Source organism: Geotrypetes seraphini, chromosome 3 (assembly GCF_902459505.1).
Source record: "Geotrypetes seraphini chromosome 3, aGeoSer1.1, whole genome shotgun sequence".
In the NCBI taxonomy this organism is placed as follows: Eukaryota; Metazoa; Chordata; class Amphibia; order Gymnophiona; family Dermophiidae; genus Geotrypetes; species Geotrypetes seraphini.
In genome coordinates, this window is record NC_047086.1 from 360,331,699 (window position 1) to 360,351,113 (window position 19,415).

The 19,415-nt window shown below is 45.5% G+C and overlaps 1 protein-coding gene across 6 annotated transcripts in view; it reads left to right on the forward strand.

The window, feature by feature from the left end:
* The window catches only part of DISP1 (dispatched RND transporter family member 1), a 335,526-nt gene that overhangs the window by 294,989 nt on the left and 21,122 nt on the right, over positions 1–19,415 (forward strand). For all 6 annotated transcript variants that reach the window (XM_033936937.1, XM_033936939.1, XM_033936936.1 and 3 more), the window contains one exon: positions 17,880–17,977. In XM_033936937.1, the coding sequence (XP_033792828.1) occupies positions 17,880–17,977 (98 nt within the window). The remainder of the gene's footprint in view (positions 1–17,879; positions 17,978–19,415) is intronic.

The window sequence follows — 19,415 nt, forward strand, 5'->3', positions numbered from 1 at the left end:
AAAGCTTGCGGGTCAGTGGTTGTGGCCATTCATACTCTGATTCTTCCCGCGGTTATCCGCGGGGACAGGAACGGTGATGAATTTTGTCACCATGTCATTCTCACCACTGCCCCGGGCACCAACCTTCTTCGCTATGCCACTGCTCAGCGGGGGGGCCTTCAGAGAGAGGACTCTTCAGCTGGCTGGCATGTTGATCAATGCCATGTACAGTAGTCATGTGTAAAACTGCTGGATGGACTTGGGCCCAGACTCAGGCCCACCTTTGGCGATGCCACTGTATTCGGTGTAAAATTGTTTTCAAAATCATAGTAGATAAATATGACAGATGCAGATTTTTGTAAACTAGAGGCGTAGTCTAAACGTTGTAGCAGCAGGTTGAGAATCGGGGAAATCAAGGTTCAAATCCTGCTTCTCTCACAGTCACATCACCCTCCCCTTGCCTCACATATGCACTTAGCTCATAAGCTTGGTTTCAGAAATAATGAGTACTTTAATCTAAAATCCAAATTCACTTTGGCAACAGGTAATCAATGCACAAGAAAAGGGAATCCATTGTAATAAAGGCCCCTTGTGCTGAATACTTTTTATACAGTGAACTACTTGGAGGTTTTTGTTTAATTTTTAGTTTAACTGTTAGTTATATTCAGAAGAAACAACTTTGAAAAAAGGAAATTAACGAACTTCTAGTTTACTAAACAAAAAGAAAATCAGGAATAGGAGGTAGAAATCCATTAATAATAGTCCACGTCAGTTTGGGGGGGGGGGGATTTAAAAAGCAGCCTTAGCTTTCCTAACATGTCCTAGTGAGAGGATGTGCCAGAGATGTGTGTTTATATATTATTACGTTGGTTTTGTTTCCAGGGCTTTGGCACCTAGAGGATTATAACTTGAAACCATAAATAATTTTAAGTTATACACATATCAGAATAATACAGTAATCATTGCTCTTGTATGTATCTATAAATAGACATATGTACAGTGGCTATCTAGAAAATCTGTACCCCCTTGAATGTTTTTTCACATTTATTGTGTCAGAGTAGCATGCATTTAAATTATGACTTTTTGTTCCTGCTGTACACACTACAGATTAGATCTTTCAGCGGAAAAAATGCTTTACTATGAAACAAAGCGGACGTCACGATCCAAGATGGAGGGTTAGAGACTTTGCTCTGACTCTCCCCTCCAGAGCGCATTACTTTCCCGTTGCGGGACGCCGAATTCAGAGTGCCCGAGGTCGGAAGAGTGTGGGGGAAGCTCGGGGCGCTTGCGGGATGCCATCAAAAAAACGAGTGGAGCCCGGCAGATTGTCGGAGCGTGGAGGTGAGCAGGGAGGCCTCCGCCACGTGCGCGGGACCTCGGGCTTGTCCGCGCGCGAGTCGGGAGACAGCGCGTCGGAAGAAGAATCGGAGCGCGGTGCTTCCCCGAGGCTACGGCGAGCAGGGGCGGCGGCGGCAGTTACGAAAGCCGACCTGAAACTGTGGGCTACGGAAATAAAAGAGGAGGTGGCGGCTGTGAAAGGCAAAATAAAAGAGGCCGTAAAAGAGATAAGGCAGGACTTTGCAGACTTGCTGGGCAGAGTGGAGGACACTGAAAAGCGCTTGGGAGAGCAAGAAGAGTCGGTTCAGGGACTCACAACTCAGGTGAAGGCAGTCCAGAAAGATCTTCTGGATTGCTGTGCCCAGGTGGAGGACCTGGAAAATAGGTCCCGACGGAACAATGTTCGGATCCGGGGAGTTCCGGAAACAGCTGAGTATGGGGACGCTGTGGCTGTGGTGCAAGAGCTCAGCCGGTTCCTGCTGGCTGATGGGGGAGCCCCTGATAACACTTCTGGGGGCCTGAGAGTGGATAGGGCGCACCGAACCCTGGGTCCGAAGAATGGGGATTACCCGAGAGATATTATTGCTTGCATTCACCATTTTCCTGATAAGGATCGTCTGGTGAAGAAGGCTAGAGACCTGGGCGTTATCAATTGGAAGAATTTGAAAGTGGAGATATTTCAAGATCTCTCGAGCATCACTTTGCAGAAGAGGAGGGAGTTTCGCCCATTGCTGGAGGTGTTGAAGCAGAACAACTTGAGATATCGCTGGCTGTTCCCGTTTGGTCTACTGGTTACTTTTAATGGAGTGCATAAGCGGGTGACGACCGTGGCGGAGCTGCAGGCGGTACTTCTGAAGGAGGGTCTGGTGAAAATGGGAGATTCTGTTCTGAGCAAAGTGACGGCGCAGAAGTTGGAGCGGTATCAGTGGAAAGCGGTGCCCCAGAGACGGAGAGGACGGCAGAGCGCTCGACAGGACGGAGAGGCAGCCGAGCTGAGTGCAGCTGCGGCCCCGGACACTTGAGTGGCTGGCTGTGGGCGGTCGAGACTACCCGCTGCTGGGTCCTGGACCTTGATGCTGATCTAGTGTTGACTTTGGGAGTGTGACTGGGCATGTATGGGTGAGGGTCTGGGGAATGATTGATGGGGGGTCATGGTGCATATGAGGTGTGGATGTGGGGACGGGAGGTATCACAAAGGTGACATGGGGGGGTGGTGAAGTCACTTGAAGTCTTGGAGGGAGTGGGGAGAATGGGAGTGTGGGTTAGGTGGGGAGGGGGGGGGGGGAGGGAGGAGAGGGGAGGAGGGAGGGAGGGAGGGACGGGGAGGGGGGGGGGACTAGGTTACGAAGGGAGAAGGTGGGGGGAGGTGCAGAGGTGATGGGGGTGATGTCTATAGCCGGGGATGGGGGGGGATAATGTACTCAGATTGGGCAGTTTGAATGTTAAGGGGCTTAACATGCCACGTAAGCGGCAACTATTGTTGAAAGAAGTTAAGCGCCTACGTTTTGATATCTGTTTTGTTCAAGAAACTCATTTTGTAAAAGCTGGGGAAAAGCTTGTACAGTTTCGGGAGTATCCCGTGAGGGTTTGGGCTTCTAATAGGGTGGAGCGGAAAAAGGCGGGGGTGGGGATTTTGTTCTCCCACAAGTTGCGGGTGGTCCCAGATAAGGAATGGAGGGATGAAGGAGGGATGTGGCTTATCTGGACTGGTACTGTTGATGGGACTCGGGTAACGTTGGTTAATTTGTATGCACCTAACTCTCAACAGGGTCCCTTTTTTGACCTCCTCCTGTCTAAGATCTTGTCGGTTAAGGTGGGGCCGGTGGTGGTGGGGGGGGATTTTAATTTGGTTCTTAATCCAGAATGGGATTCCACGGGCAAGGGGGGTGATAGACTTAAGAAGGATAGAAAATGTTTGGAGAGATTTCTGGAAGTCCTTAATGTGGAGGATGGGTGGCGGGTTCAACATTGGATGGGTCGGGACTACACTTTCTATTCCCCTGTACATGAGGTATACACTCGCATTGATATGGTATGTGTGGATAAAGGGTGGGGGGGTAAAGTGATAGATACCGAGATTGATACCATTGGATGGTCAGACCATGCCCCGCTCTGGGTGGATCTGAAATGGGGAGGACCTAGGGGGGGAGATACGTATTGGAGATTGAACGATACCCTGCTGGGAGATCCGAAAATAGTACAAAAGCTGGAAACGGGGATTTATGATTTCCTAGAGTTTAATAAGGTGGATCAGTTCTCCCCCATGACGATCTGGGAAAGTTTAAAAGGGGTGTTAAGGGGGGAATTGATCTCTATAGCAGCCTATAAGAAAAAGTCCCGGCAGCAGGAGGAACTGCAGCTCCGGGAGACGCTCCGCACTCTGGTGGATCAACATAAGAGGGGACAGGGAGGCCCGCAGGTGAGGCTTCGGCTTCAGGAAACCCGAATGGCCCTTGGGAAGTTGGAAGATGAGGTGATTAAGTTTAATCTTGAGAAGTTGAAGCTTAAATATTTTGAATCGGGAAATCGGGCTAGTAAGCTTTTGGCTCATAGGGTCAAATTGCAGCAGTCTAGAAGTAATATTTTGGCTATTAAGGAGCGAGATGGCACGGTACTTACGGACGAGGTAGGAATACAAAGGCGGTTTCGGGAATTTTACCAGGAGCTTTATACACCAGAGCTTAAGGGCTCGGAGGTGGAGAGCCAAGCCTATTTGAGGGATTTAGGGTTGCCTTCCCTATCTAGCTCGGATGCACTGGGGCTGGAGGGGGATATCACGGTGGAGGAGGTGTTGCACGTTATTAGACATTTGAAGCCGGGTAAGTCACCCGGACTCGACGGGTTTACTGGGCTGTTTTATAAGAAACTTTCTCCCTTGGTTGCACCTTTATTGACTAGACTATTTAATTCCCTGAAAGAGGGAGAGCGCTTGCCATTCTATATGCGCTTGGCAGGGATTACGATACTCCCTAAGCCAGGGAAAGATCTGTCTGTGTGTGGTAGCTATCGACCTATCTCTCTCTTAGGAATTGATACCAAAATCCTGGCCCGTATTCTGGCCGATAGGATGGCGACCCATATGCCGGACCTGATCCACCCGGATCAGGTGGGGTTCATTGGGGGGCGGCAGGCGGCGGATGGTATTAGGCGGGTGTTGAACTTGGTGTGGGAGGCCCGTAGATCAGGGTCCCCTTGGGTGGCGGTTGCGGTGGATGCCGAAAAGGCGTTCGACCGGGTGGATTGGACGTTTATGGAGGCGGTGCTACACCAGATGGGATATGGGTCGCGATTCATTTCTTGGATCCTTACGCTATACCATAACCCGATGGCTTGTGTCAAAGTTAATGGGGTCTATTCCAAGCCCTTTGAACTACATCGAGGGACGAGACAGGGGTGCCCGCTCTCTCCCCTGCTGTTTGCTTTGGTGATTGAGCCTTTGGCTCAAAGCATCCGTCTGTCTCGGCTTGTGAAGGGGGTGCAGGTGCAGGGGGGTGAACATAAACTGTCCCTTTTTGCGGATGATATCTTGGCCATTGTGGAGGGGTCGGAGAGGTCACTGTTGGCTTTGCGGGATTTGATGCGGGATTATGGGCGGATTTCGGGCTTTACAGCTAATTTGTCTAAGACGGAGATCTTGAATATTTCGGTACCAGCGGCGGAGGCCCTGGAACTGCAAAAGGGGGTACCCTTCCGTTGGGTGACGGGCCCTATTAAATACCTGGGGATATGGCTTGGGGTGGAGTGGGATACCCTGTTCCGCCTTAATTATCTCCCTTTGGGAGAGACAATGCGAAGGGATCTTGGTAGATGGGACCCTCTGTACCTTTCCTGGATGGGCAGAATGGAGGTGGTACGTATGATGGTCCTGCCCAGATTTCTTTATCTCTTTCAAGTGCTTCCGGTTGAGGTCCCTAAAGCTTACTTTACGCGCTGGCATAGGTCCCTTTTGCAATTTATATGGAAGGGTAGGCGTCCTCGGGTGGCGAGATATGCCATGTTCAAATTTAAGGAGGAGGGAGGACTGGGGTTACCCAATCTGGAAATATACTACAGGGCGGCGCAGCTTAGGGCGGTTGTGGATTGGCATGCGGATCCAGCTAAATTGTGGGTTCGGGTGGAACAGGGTCTCTTGGGAGATCCTAGGGGCATACCGGCTCTGTCTTATCTACCGTGGGTGGGCCTGAGGGAGACGGATATTGCTTCTATTGCTAATCCTTTTATAAGATGGACGCTACGGGTCTGGAAGGGGGCGGGTAGAAAACTGGTGGGTAGGATGCAGGGTCTACATTTTTTGCCTATTAGGTATGCAGAGGATTTTGTTCCGGGTAGGGAGGGTGGAGTCTTTTGTAGATGGGAGCGAGGTGGGCTGAGATGGTTTGGCCAACTGTTGGAGGGGGAGCGAATTCGTGGGTTTCCTGAAGTCCAAGCCTCTTTCCATTTGGAGCAGCGTGATATATTCCCCTATCTACAGGTGAAGGATTATATTATGCGCATTAAAGCGGGGGACCCTACAGCATATAAGTGCTCGAGGTTTGAGTTAATGTTGGGGGACACAGTGCGTCGGGGTTGCATCTCACAATTATATCGCTTACTGCTTGCCGACCCTGATCGGAAGACCACATATATGAGGGCGTGGGAGGTAGACTTAGGGCACACCTATACGATTGAGGAATGGGAACAAATAGCATTAAGAATACATCATGTGGCGGTGGCTCCACAATTGGTAGAAAACGCTCTTAAACTCCTTGTGAGATGGTATGTTACTCCTGTGGTGCTTGCAAAGATGGGTACCTCATGTGCAGGGGAGTGCTGGAGAGGGTGTGGCCTGAGGGGTACATTCATTCATATGTGGTGGGAGTGTCCCCGTCTTGTGGATTATTGGACTCAGGTGTTCCGCTATGTGGGGTGCCTCTTGCAATGTCGATTGCCATTTGGAGCGGAGGCGGCTTTGCTGGGGGTACTCCCAGGGACAGTGGAGGCTACGCAGGACAAGTTAGTTAGATTGGCTTTTACAGCTGCTAGACTGGTGCTGGCATCACTATGGAAGAGCCCCACGATACCTACGGTAGCGATGATGCGAGTGAAATTAGGATGGGTATGTGAGAAATTTAGGCTGTCGGCTCTACTTACCCGCCAAAGGCGACAGTTTGAGGACCTATGGGGAAGGTTCCTAGAGATGGAGGGAAACTCTGAGTAATTTGTAGTACATGCTTAGATGGTGCATCCCTGAAGGGGGACCACCATTGCATCTCTTACATATTAGGATTATGTTATGTTACTTCTTCCTTTTGGATGTTTCATGGGGGGGGGGGGGGGAACTAGATGTTATCGGGAGATGGGTAATTTAGAGGGTCAGGGGGGGGTTGGGGGGGGAAGGGGAGGGGTGGGTTGGGAATGGGACAAGGGGAATCTAATGTATACACTGTATTCATGAATGTATGGTTTTGATGTACAGGTGTACCAGTAGTGATTGTAACGCAGTGGTTAAATAAAGAGTTACAACAACAACTATGAAACAAAGCATTATATTTAAATGTCAAAACTGTGGTACAACAATTGGATAACTATCCGCCCGAGTCAGTACTTGGTGGAAGCAGCAATTACAGGGGTGAGACTGTCAGGATAGGAGTGGGTGTCTATTGGCACCCTCTCTCTCCTCCCCCCCAACCAAGCTACCAGTGGTATAGCTAAGGAAGTTGGTACGCCCCCTCCCCCCCTCCTCACTCGTGTCCCCTGAACAATTCCTAGTAGTCTTTTGGCCTGCCCCCTCTCACCCACAATTTAAAAATTTTCCTTGATAGTTTAGTGCAGGGCTGCTCAAGTCCGGTCCTCGAGATCTACTGGCAGGCCAGGTTTTCAGGATATCCACAATGAATATGCATGCAAAAGATTTGCCTACACTGCCTTCTTGGCATGCAAATCTCTCTCATGCATATTCATTGTGGATATCCTGAAAACCTGGCCTGCCAGTAGATCTCGAGGACCGGACTTGGGCAGCCCTAGTCTAGCGGTCCATGCCTTCCTCCTCAAACCCCCCCCCCCACACACCTAACTACTTTCCCTAAATAAAACAAAACGTAATTCATTTTTGTCTAGTCCACACTCCCAGCTCTTCCCCCAGCCCACCCCATTATAGTTATAACTGTCTCTAGCACCACTATCTTAAAAAATGTTGATGCCCTGCCCTGCATGGTGCATCCTTCCTCTCCTCTATGGTATGGTGGGGTGAGTTAGTGGGGAGGTTTTATATTTAATGAAAGAGATTTGGGTGCAGTGGGGGAAAGGAAGGGGTGGCCACTAGCCACAAGTGTGTTTGGGAAGGAGAGAGAGATGGAGATGCTGGTATGTTTGGGAGTTTGTTTGTTTTTAAATGTCACCCTTCCTGTCAGTACCTGACATTGCTTGGACAATGACAGGAAAGACATTAATCAATGAGCTGTGCGTTGCTGCCATGACTTTAATGCAGTGATGATTTGCATGCTGTGGTATTTTGCAGTAGAGCTACAGCTCCAATGCAAAACTTATTGCATCTCCCTCTGAGGGAGAAAATACAAGGATGAGCGGAGAGATAAAAGGACTAATTATTGGATGGAGGGAGAGAGTGGATCCTGGATTAGGTGATGCAAAGAATGAATTCAATGGGATGGCATAGGAAGAAGATAAGAAGGCCCACACAGGCTTGGAGAGATAATGTTTGGCTGAGGGAATGCTTAACATGACCTCTGTCTGGCTACTAATTGGGCAGCGGTTCCAGTGTTTTCAGTTAAGTAATAATTTACTGCTTGCTGAACAAATTCATCTCGCCATTTGTGTTTTTTCCGTTGGCTCACAGGTTGGGGGCAGAGAAACTCTTTTTCATTGCTTTTGTCGTGTTCAGTTTATTTAATCACTCACTGCACGTTTTAAGTCACTATATTAGCACACATTTGGGGTGCCTGTGATGGTGTGCGGCAGGAACCCAGAGGGTTTCTGCCTTTGGCTTTAAGCAGTCGAGCAGGTGCTTTGTAATCTTAATACCTCACACTGAGGACCCCACATTATAAATTATAAAATTAAAAATATATTATTTACATTATGGTGATTTTGTGAGTTTCTTCTGCTCACAACCTGTGTCCCTTTAAGCAACAGTCTTGTAGCATTTTTGAAGTATTTTTGTGGTACTAAGTATTATCATTAATGTAAGTGACCCCCCCCCCCCTCCTTCCCTCTCTTGACTGCTTCGCTCCCCTCTTTCTGATGCCAAAGCATCCTCAGTTTTGGCTTGCCTGGGGAGGAAGGCCGTAGGCCAGGAATCAAAGCCAGTTTCTTCATAAGGCATTGTGCAGCAGTGTCATTGGCCAACTGACTTAGCTATTGCACAACTTAGTACAAATTTTTAATCTAGATTTTATTGGTAGCCAAACAAACAAAACTATTAATTAAACAGAAACAACAAAAGACTTCTGCAGACATTCTACTCATGCCTGCACAATTATGAGTATTTTTATTGAATTTTCAATAACAATGAACATCTTCATCCATTGTTTACCACATGTAGAAACATAGAAAGATGACGGCAGATAAGGGCTATAGCCCATCAAGTCTGCCCACTCTGTTGACCCTCCCCTTTAAGTCTACTGACCCCCTTAATTATACTGCCACTCTACTGACCCGCTCCTTCAAGTCTATACCCTAGTGACCCTATTCCTTGACTTGGCCCTCATAGGGATCCCACATAGGTATCCCATTTATTCTTAAAGTCTGGGATGCTGCTGGCCTCGATCACCTGCAATGGAAGCTTGTTCCAATGCTCAATCACTCTTTCCGTGAAGAAATACTTCCTGGCGTCTCCACGAAACTTCCCTCCCCTGAGTTTGAGCGGTTGCCCTCTTGTGGTTGAGGGTCCTTTGAGAAGAAAGATATCATCTTCCACCTCGACGCGTCCCGTGTATCTCCCACTGGATCACTAAAACTTTATGAACGTATATTTGTCTTCTCCTCTTTTCTTTTTTTAGTAAATGGAGGCCCAAAGAGTAAACAATCACATTTCAAATTTCCATTTTGATGTAGGATGCTTTACAAAGTATATAAATTCAACTAAATAAAATATTTGTATTGTAAACATAGAAATTAACACAAAATAATAGCAAACCTAATACAAGATCAATGCAACATAAAACATAATTTAGCATATAAATAATAGAGACCTAGTATAAGCTAACAATAGTTACAAAAACGCAAAAAATAAAACTACATAAAAGTTGAAAACATAACAAAAAGTTAGTTATGTATAAACCAAGTTTAATTAGCATTTAAATTAAAATCAAACATGATACATAATAGTAATATATAATACTGTACTATAATATAACACTGGCTTAAAAAAATTGGTTCCTAATTCAGTCCAAGCTCCTGGGGTCAGTAATACTTCAAAGAACCACCAAGAGTCTAGCAGAGTGCCAACCCACATAGGCAAAACAGGAAACAAGAAGAGAGTGGGACAGGACAATGAATCTTCAATCAGTGGATCAAAGCCAACGGACCAGACAGAGCCACCAAGATGCAGTAAAGTTGTTTATTGACGCCCAAGTTTGTCCAAGTTAAGTTTAACTTGGACGTCATTAAACATTTTACTGCATCGTGGTGGCTCTGTCTGGTCCGTTGGCTTTGATCCACTGGTTGAAGGTCCATTGTCCCGTCTCACTCTCTTCTTGTTTCCTGTCAGTAATACTTCAGCATAAAAAGGGAAAAACAGTTCCCAACATAATTAAAGCAGTGTGGTAGTCATGTTAATTCATTTTAAAGGTTAATAACCAAAAACAAAAAAATAGAAAGGGTTTTTAGTGGATTTGGTGAAAACTATCAACCTGGGCTACCATTAAGATGGGTTATTTTACTACAAGTCATGCTATTGCATAAAATGGGACCCTATGCTAAAATAGCCCGTCGTGATAGTAGCCCAGGCTAATAATTTTTGAAGGCCAAAACCACCTTCCTGTCTTGACCTGAGAAAGAAGGCTTGCACCTCTGAAACATAATCAAAAATACATATGGAGGGGCATAATCAAAAGAAACGTCTAAGCCCGTTTTGGCCTAATTCACAAGTCGTCCAAAGTCGGACACGAGAAAAGATCCATTTTCAAAAAATACATCCAGCATATTTTTTTTTTTTTTTTGAAAATTGTCCAACTGTACGTCCAGCCGTCGGATCGTCCAGACCACTAAGTCGTCCATCTTTATACCCCATTTTCGTCCAAAAATTTGTCCAAGTCAAAAACGTCTAGAAAAAGACCTTTTGAATGTGGGAGGGGCCAGAAAAGTAAGGGACTGGGCACCCAGGCATGGCAACAGAGTACTGGGGCACCTTACAGGGCACTGCTGTGAACTTCACAAAAAGGGTGCCACATAAACATTTCACAACAGCTCCCTTATAGGTCATGGTGAACCCCCCCAAAACATCCCCAGAATCTACTAGACCCACCTATCTACCACCCCAATAGCCCTTATGGCTGCAGGAGCCACTTCTATGGCAGTACAAAAGGGTTTGGGGTTTTTTTGGGGGATGCACATGTTTTACCATGAATGCAGTGATTAGAGTGGCTTATGGGCCTGGGTCCTCCTCTCCATGGTTCACTAACCCACCCCCAAAGACCACTTAAGCCACCTCTGTGCAACTCTACTAGGCTTTCCTATGCCAGGCTGCCAGGTGCTGATGTTCTGGAGCAGATATGTAAAATTGTTGTTATGTTTTTTATGGGGCTGGGAGGGGGGGTCAGTGATCACTGGGGCTGTGTGTGGGGGTCTGTACTTTGTGTCTGCAGTGCTTTGGATACCTTTTGTGGACTTAGACCTGATTTTAGATGGCCTAAGTCACAACGGCCAAGTTCCGTCTAGGCAGTGTTGTAAAACCTTCAGTTATACATGCAGTACGACTAAGTCTAGGATGGCTCACATCCCGCCCAAATCCCGCCCTCACCACTCCTCCTAAAACGCCCCTTTTAACTCTGGTCGTTCAGCAGCACTGTGAAGGCCTAAGTCATTTTTAAATACGTCTAAAACCCTGTTCGATTATCGGCACTTGGACATTTTTTGTTACTGATCGTCTAAGTGCCAATTTAGGCCAGTTAAGAACATAAGCAGTGCCTCCGCCGGGTCAGACCATAGGTCCATCCTGCCCGGCAGTCCGCTCCCGCGGCGGCCCAAACAGGTCACGACCTGTCTGAATCACCAGAAGGGGCTCCCTTGCCACCTTGGTTTCTCATTGAAGTCCTATCTTCCCATCGTAGTCCTAACCCTCCGGTCTTGCACATGCACGACCTGTTGGGTTTCTATACTTATTACCTGGTTAGCTTTCTATACTTGTGTTACATCCCAGCTCCTCCCTCAGTATCCCACGATCCCTTTATCCCTCAGGAAACCGTCCAATCCCTGTTTGAATCCCTGTACTGTACTCTGCCTGATCACTTCCTCCGGTAGCGCATTCCAAGTGTCCACGACCCTTTGGGTGAAAAAAAACTTCCTTGCATTTGTTTTGAACCTATCTCCCTTCAGTTTCTCCGAATGCCCCCTCGTACCTGTTGTCCCCTTCAGTCTGAAGAATCTGTCCCTATCCACCCTCTCTATGCCCCTCATGATCTTGAAGGTCTCTATCATATCTCCCCTGAGCCTCCTCTTTTCCAGAGAGAAGAGCCCCAGTCTATCCAACCTCTCGGCGTATGGACAGTGTTCCAGCCCTTTTACCAGTTTCGTTGCTCTCCTTTGGACTCTCTCAAGTACCGCCATGTCCTTCTTGAGGTGCGGCGACCAATACTGAACGCAGTATTCCAGATGTGGACGCACCATCGCTCGATACAATGGCATGATGACTTCCCGCGTCCTGGTTGTTATGCCCCTCTTTATGATGCCCAGCATCCTGTTGGCTTTTTTCGAGGCTGCTGCGCACTGTGCAGATGGCTTCAGTGATGCATCCACCAGCACACCCAAGTCTCTCAAGTCTGCTGTCTCCCAACAATGCCCCCCCCCCCCCAATTTGTAGTTGAACAACGGGTTATTTTTCCCTATATGCATGACCTTGCATTTTTCCACGTTAAAGCGCATTTGCCATTTGTTTGCCCAGTCTTCCAGCTTGTCCAGGTCCTTTTGCAGGTCCTCACACTCCTCCTAACTCTGCCGCACAGTTTGGTATCGTCTGCAAATTTTACCAAACTGTGCGGCAGTTTTTAGACGTTTTTCTGTTTCGATTATGAGCCCCATACTGTACCAAGTTAATCTAACAAAAAGGCATCAACACTTTTTTGTTTTTATTTGGCAACATAATTGAAGCATTATGTCTCAATCACTTAGCCAGAGTAATAAGTTTTCAGACCAGTTTTAACCTTTTGTGTAGGGAACATTCCAATCATAGACCAATGGGTAGATTATTCGAGAGACATGGAGCTATGCCCCAAATGTGGAATCCCTAGTTGTATAGTTGTTTTTTTTTAATTTATTCAATTTTTCTATACCGTTCTCCCCGGGGAGTTCAACGGTTTACATGAATTTATTCAGGTACTCAAGCATTTTTCCCTGCCTGTCCCGGTGGGCTAACAATCTACCTAATGTACCTGGGGAAATGGGGGAATTAAGTGACTTGCCCAGGGTCACAAGGAGCAGCGTGGGTTTGAACCCACAACCCCAGGGTGCTGAGGCTGTAGCTGTAGCTGTAGTTGTGTTCAATTGCACTGTGGTTTGAGAGGGCACCATGAACAAGTTTTTTTGTAATGATCATAGTAAGCGAATGGAAGCATATGGAATTAATAAGCTAGTAAGGAAAAATGTGAGTATAAAAGACTCTCTATGTAATCATTAATATTTAAATGAAATCCATTAGATATCTGGCAGGCAGTGCTGTATAAAATGTATAAATCATATGAATAGTTGGGAATATATATTCAAAGCAGGAAAACTCAGTATAACCCAAGAGGGGAGAGGGTGGACGAAGGAAGAGAAACATCATAGCAGCAAAATATGATTGTATCTATCCTGCCACAAAGTAAGAAATATAACCTGACCAGGAACACTACGGACCAGCACCAAAATCTGGAAGTTGTCCTCGTTCATTGGCTTCTCTGTGCAGTATAATTTTATTTTAGTGTTGTTATATAAATATTCCCCTTCTGTCAGCTTTTTTATTTAATTTCTGTGGGTCAATATTTAGCTTGTGGCAGTAAGTGGTAAGCTGCTACTTGCCATAGGCTGAACTAACCCCAATATTCAATGCCGGGCCATGTGCAGCTCCTGGTATTGAACATCTGGTTATATCACCAAGCAGGAAGTTAACCAAACACTAACCAACATTCATACCAGTGCCCGGTCAACTTGCTGCATAAAGTTAGGACAACTTTTTCAATGTCCAACTTTACACTGTTACTTAGTGGATTAGTAGACTGAAAATTGCCACTATCCAGCTATTTTGCCATTACACCGTGGCCCACCCCTACCTATTCAGCTAGGGAATGGTGAGTTAGTGATGATATTCAGCAGCAAAGGGTACAAGGCCACTCCCTGGGCTCCGACCAGTTCATCAGGTTGGAGACCCACAACCACGGCTCACAAACAAATGAGATGAACAAATCTTACAGGTGACAATCTTGGTCGTAGGCCGGGGCTGGATCAATCCGGTAGGCCGGAGGGTTTCAAATTCTAGGGTCTCACTCACAGCACTCAGCCTCATCCACAACTGAATGTGAACTATACATTGTAAACCACTTGGATCCTTTTTAGGCTGTTATGTGGTATATAAAGTTTTTAATAAACATAGACAACTGGTTTGACAAGAAGCAAGCAGAGGCCAATGTGTAACTGAAACAAACTGGAACGTTTTATTCAACTATTTACAATTCCCTTTAGTTCTGGCAGTCAACAGGTTCAAACACTGAAAGTTACTAGACAGTCATTCCTTCTCTTTTGTTCTATTTTTCAAATCCTCTACTTTGTCCTCTCGCCATAACCTTGGCAGGAGAAACTAAAGCCTGTATTTTCAGTCAGACTCTCTTGATCTATTATTCTCTGTCCTCTCCCAGGAACCATTTAGGAGTCTCCCTCTGTACCATGGCCTTGGCGGGAGAAACAGGACAACCAAAAGCCTAGAATTTAGCTCACAATCTTCTTTTAAGACCTCCCCCTCCCCTTAGGAAAAGGCACCTCCTACTCCTCCCACTATTCTCTCTAACCACACACTATGACCTCCTGAAACTCTATGACCTCCTGAAAAATCCAACACCATAGTAGAGGCATTTTTCAGGGGGGTTTATGCAATCAAAGCAGTTTACATATTTTAGACAGGTACTTATTTTGTACCTGAGACAATGAAGTGTTAAATGACTTCCCCAGAGTCACAAAGAGCTGCAGTGGGAATTTAAGTCACAAGCTACTCTAACCATTAGGCCACTCCTCCACTCCACTGACTGGTTAATTGCCACTGGATGCTGGGTGTCGGCTTGCTCTGGGGAGAAGGGAGTTAACCAGGGAGGAGCCTCTTCTGCCCTATTAAACCCTTTTGAATATCAACCGCATAATGTATTGCTTAATACATGTAAAAGTGAGGTACAAGTATCCGAAATCTGTATTTAGCCACTTGTTTTCACTGGTGAAGGAAAGAACATGCTGATCTGCAGCCAGGAACTGTTTTTGCAAACCAAAGTTCTCTTCAGACCTTTAGCCCCTGTTCAAAGAAGCAGCATTTTAAAAGCTTCTGTCTTGTCTAAGGCCCCAGCACTGTTTGCCACAACAAAGCAATTACAGAGAGTTAGCGCTTTGTTGTGGAAGAGCCCGGTGCTGCTGTGAGACTGTACAGAAGGGCCTCTGATAATAGAGTGCAGCGCCACGACCTCCTGCTTGGGGTCATCTTTAAGAAAGGCCAGGCAGGAAACCTCATTTTGGCTATTTTCACATAAGTCAGGAGTTCCCAGACATTCCTAGCTAAATAAAATTCCATGGTGGATAGAAAAAGTTTATTACATTCTCGAAGAGCTTCTCAGCGAGAAATTGTTGTTGCACTTTGTAACAGGCAGTAAACTCGCCATATATCCACATGGCTTTCCAAGGCTGAGAGGAACATTTCTGTCAGGTTAAATGCCCTGGGGGCATCTTATAAAACTTATTTATTTCGTTTTTCTCCTGTTGCCCCCAAAGAGCTCAGAACAGGTTACAGTTTAAACTTACATATTATATAGTTAACAGATTACAATTTGACATAATTACAGAACAAGTTTACAATACAAGGTTGTATCTTAGCTTGATACAAACTAGGGATCTAATACTGACAAATATAGAGTTTCCTGGATACAATTTGCCATAGTTATCCTTAACAGTGCATGTTTTTTCAAACCAAGTTTTTATCCTAATGTGACACATTGGGATCTAGTACCAATATACATTTCTCTGTAATTGATTGGTCATGGGTAGGTAATGGCTGTTACTTCTCCTCTTTTGTGTGTACGGGAGCCTGCTAAAGCTTGATAGCCTAAGGGTCATATACCTAGTGTAACTCCATCATTGGGCTAGATTCACTAAGCAAACCGATCGGTTTGTGAGCCCATTGCGACCAGATTTCCCTCCTGCAGTATTCACTAACCTGTGTAGCGATCCGATTCCGATGCGCATGCAAATGAGGTAAACCGCATGCAAAGTAGGCAGGGACGCAATTCACTAAACTTTTTTTCAATCCGACTGGGCTCACAAAAAGTGACTGCCGAAGACCAGTCGCTGAAGCCCTTTGCGACTGCCCTGCCTCCTGCCGCCCTGCTTTCTAACCTGTCAGCCCCATCTCCTGCAGCCCCGAACACGCCCGCCTGCCCTGATCTCTCCTGTCTGCTCACCCCAACTCTCCAGCTCTCTGCCGCCCTTTCCCGCAGTGCAAGCCCTTGGGTTTAAAGCGGGGCTGCACGCCGCAGTGCAGCACCAGCTTTAAACCCGCGGGCTCACACTGAAAGGAAGGAGGAAAGAGGCTGTCGCCACCGCTGCATAGAAGCAGGAGAGTCGCCGAACATGCTTGCCCCGACTGCCTGTGCAAGCCTGTGGTTTTAACCCAAAGTGGGTTAAACCCACGGGCTCACAAAAGTTTATAAGTTAAAAAAAAAGTCACGGCTCAGACGGGTTTGCGCATGCGCGATCCGTGCAGGCAGATGGGGGGGGTTCCTCCGATCGCCCCCATCTGTGTATTTTAGGTTAGTGAATTCATCGGACCTGCCTGAATCGGAAACGGATTGACTTTAAGCCAGGTTTTAGTAATTAGGAATATGACCTAGTTTTTAACTGTGGGGTCATTTAGTATGATGCCTTTGTTATTTACTGATCTGGCATTTATGAGGGTGTATGAGAAAATAGGGATTTCTCTTAAGTTGTGGGGGTTGTGTTTTTTGAGTCAGCATATCTGCCCTGGTTGATGATGACTGGGATAGGAAAGCACATGATGGGTAAGATTATTATAAGTTTAAGGTATAGCATTTGGGTTGTTGAATTACATTGTTAATTTTGTTATCTGTGTAGGTTGGATTTGGCAGGGTGATTGGTGGGTGAATCTATATATGTAATGTGAGACTAGGGGTGGGTGGGATGAGGGGAGGTGATGCCAACAAGACACGTAGTATGTTTAGGCAGAATGCAGGCACCGTCATAAAGTACGTGCACGGGTGGTAAAACACCCACCTACCCATGTACTTCAACCTGCTCCCAAGCTAGTGTAAAAATACGTGGCTGCATTTTAGCCATGATTTGAACAGGTTTTCTGAGACTATTTTATAAAGACACAAAGGTGCCTATATTTGTTTACTGCAAAATGCTTTAACATGTTTCTGTAGTAGCCTGTTTGCGCACCCTAACCGCACATTAAAGGTTTAACGCCCTTAATAAAAAGGCCCCTAAGTGGCCTGTTTTAAAAATTTCCCTTTCGTTGTGTTTTTTCTTATGTTTCTAATACACCAGTGTCTCTCAAACTTTTTTAGCTCTGGCACACTAAACAGAGCAAATGTTTTTCATGGCACGTTATAATTGAAATTATAAAATTGCAAAACCAACAAAAAAGAGTTATTTATTTAAAGTTCTTTAAGCTATGTTTGGGTAATTGTAACAATGGTGAAATTAAAGTAGGTAGAATAGAATTGCTAATCAATGCAATGGATGTGCTTGTTTTTGAATGCACTTGTCTAGGCAGTTATATCCTTACACACACTGATGCTCATAACACTGACACACTCTTGTGTACGTGATGTATATGTCATCTATTCTAGTATATACTTATGAAGGGAATTTTAAAAAATAAAGTCAAATTCTGGAATCTCTTTGGGGCACACCAGTTTGAGAGACACTGTAATACACATTAAAAGAGCTTCTCAAACCTCTCCTAGGCATACCTGGCCAATCAGTTTCAAGAATACCACGGTTAATAGGCTTGAGATAAACTGGCATATATTCATTTTGGTATCCCTGAAAACCTGACTAGGTGTGCCTCCAGAAGACGGTGGAGAAACACCGCACTATAATATGTAGGAAAAGTGCATCTCAAGAATGAATGAATCTTTAATTTATCCCCCTCTGATCCTTAGGTGACCACTATTCCCGAGTAGTGTTTACTTCCACAGAAGGAGAGAGTTTGTGGAATCTGCAAGCAATTAAGTCAATGTGCAATATGGATAGCTTAATGGTACGTACAAGAAAATAAAGTGATCCATTTTTGACTATTTAGATGACAATTATTGTATGTTTACATACATTTATTCCTGCATATTATACTGCTTTTCAAGCCAGGCAAATTAAGGCAGCTTGTAGACTAAAAAAAGGAGAAAGTGGGAGGGAGCTCCACTGTTTCGACAGAATAATGAGGTGACAAAACAGCTAGAATAGGGGTTATGAAGATAAGTAATGCACGCAAAAGAACAAGAAAAGGCAAAAATAGCATCACAAAAAAAGCAGTCAACAGACTGCAATTACATGTAAAATAGTAAATGATTCAAAACCTCTCCCTTCCCAGGCTCCTTACGCTTGAGTAAAATGGTGAGTTTTCAAGGCTGCACCTACAGAGCTGTAGGAAGTGATTCAAAGTATACATTCTTTTTTGATTTTACACAAAATAGGACAAAGTGATATATGAAGCCGTTCTTATTTAGACTTTGGGTCTGGTGCTGGTCACCAATGAGTTACTGCCTGAGCCAATAATCCCTCGTGTGCAATCTGAAGGGCTCATACTGATGTCCATTATTTAAAGCCTTTTTATTTCAAACATTTCCCCCAGGAGAACAAGAGCGTTGGCCAATTCCTATTTGGATTATAGCTTGGACACTATTGGCAACAGGGTCCGAATGGTTCTATTATTTGGGAAGTGCATTCCAACATGATGGAATGTCTCTGACTCAAGGCATGCTCACAAAACTGGGGGAATAGCTAACCTATAATCCTTTATAGAAAGGAAAGTGTGAACAGGGTGTAAGATGTGATAAAAGAAGCAAGATAGAGCAGAATATCTAAGTATAAAGCCCTATAGGCCAGGGTCAGTATCTTAAACTGTATTCTGTAGTGAACTGGGAACCAGTGGTAGTTAAAAAAAAAAGAAGAGGTATAATAACATAGGTTACATTAGCTTACATCAATTCTTATGGATCGCTAATACTCGTAAGCCCCAAATAGGAGTTCAGTGCGATCATTACCTCCTTGTACAGCACAGGAATCCTGATCTTTTCAATGGCTTGCAGAGGTTTAGCTAAGGACCGGTGATTTCCCGTATTGATCAGATTGCGGTAGGCAAGATTCGAGATTACAAAATCATCTTTATCAAGGAAGGAGTTCACTGAACAAAACTGGTGCAGGGCCCAGAAATTATGCTTCCCAAGAGCTGAGACCTATAGGTTAAAGGATTATAACCCCAAGATGTTTAAGAGTCAATTACAGCAATAGGGATCTTCACAGCTACAGAGTGACTGAGGGTCAGGATGGGTTGAGATGCCCACTGCAGCTCCTGGGCAAGTCACTTAACTCTTCATTGCCCCAGGACCAAAATAAGTACCTGCATATAGTATGTAAACCACTTTAACTGTAACCATGGCAAGGCAGTATGTCAAATCCCATTTCCCCGCACCCACCCTATC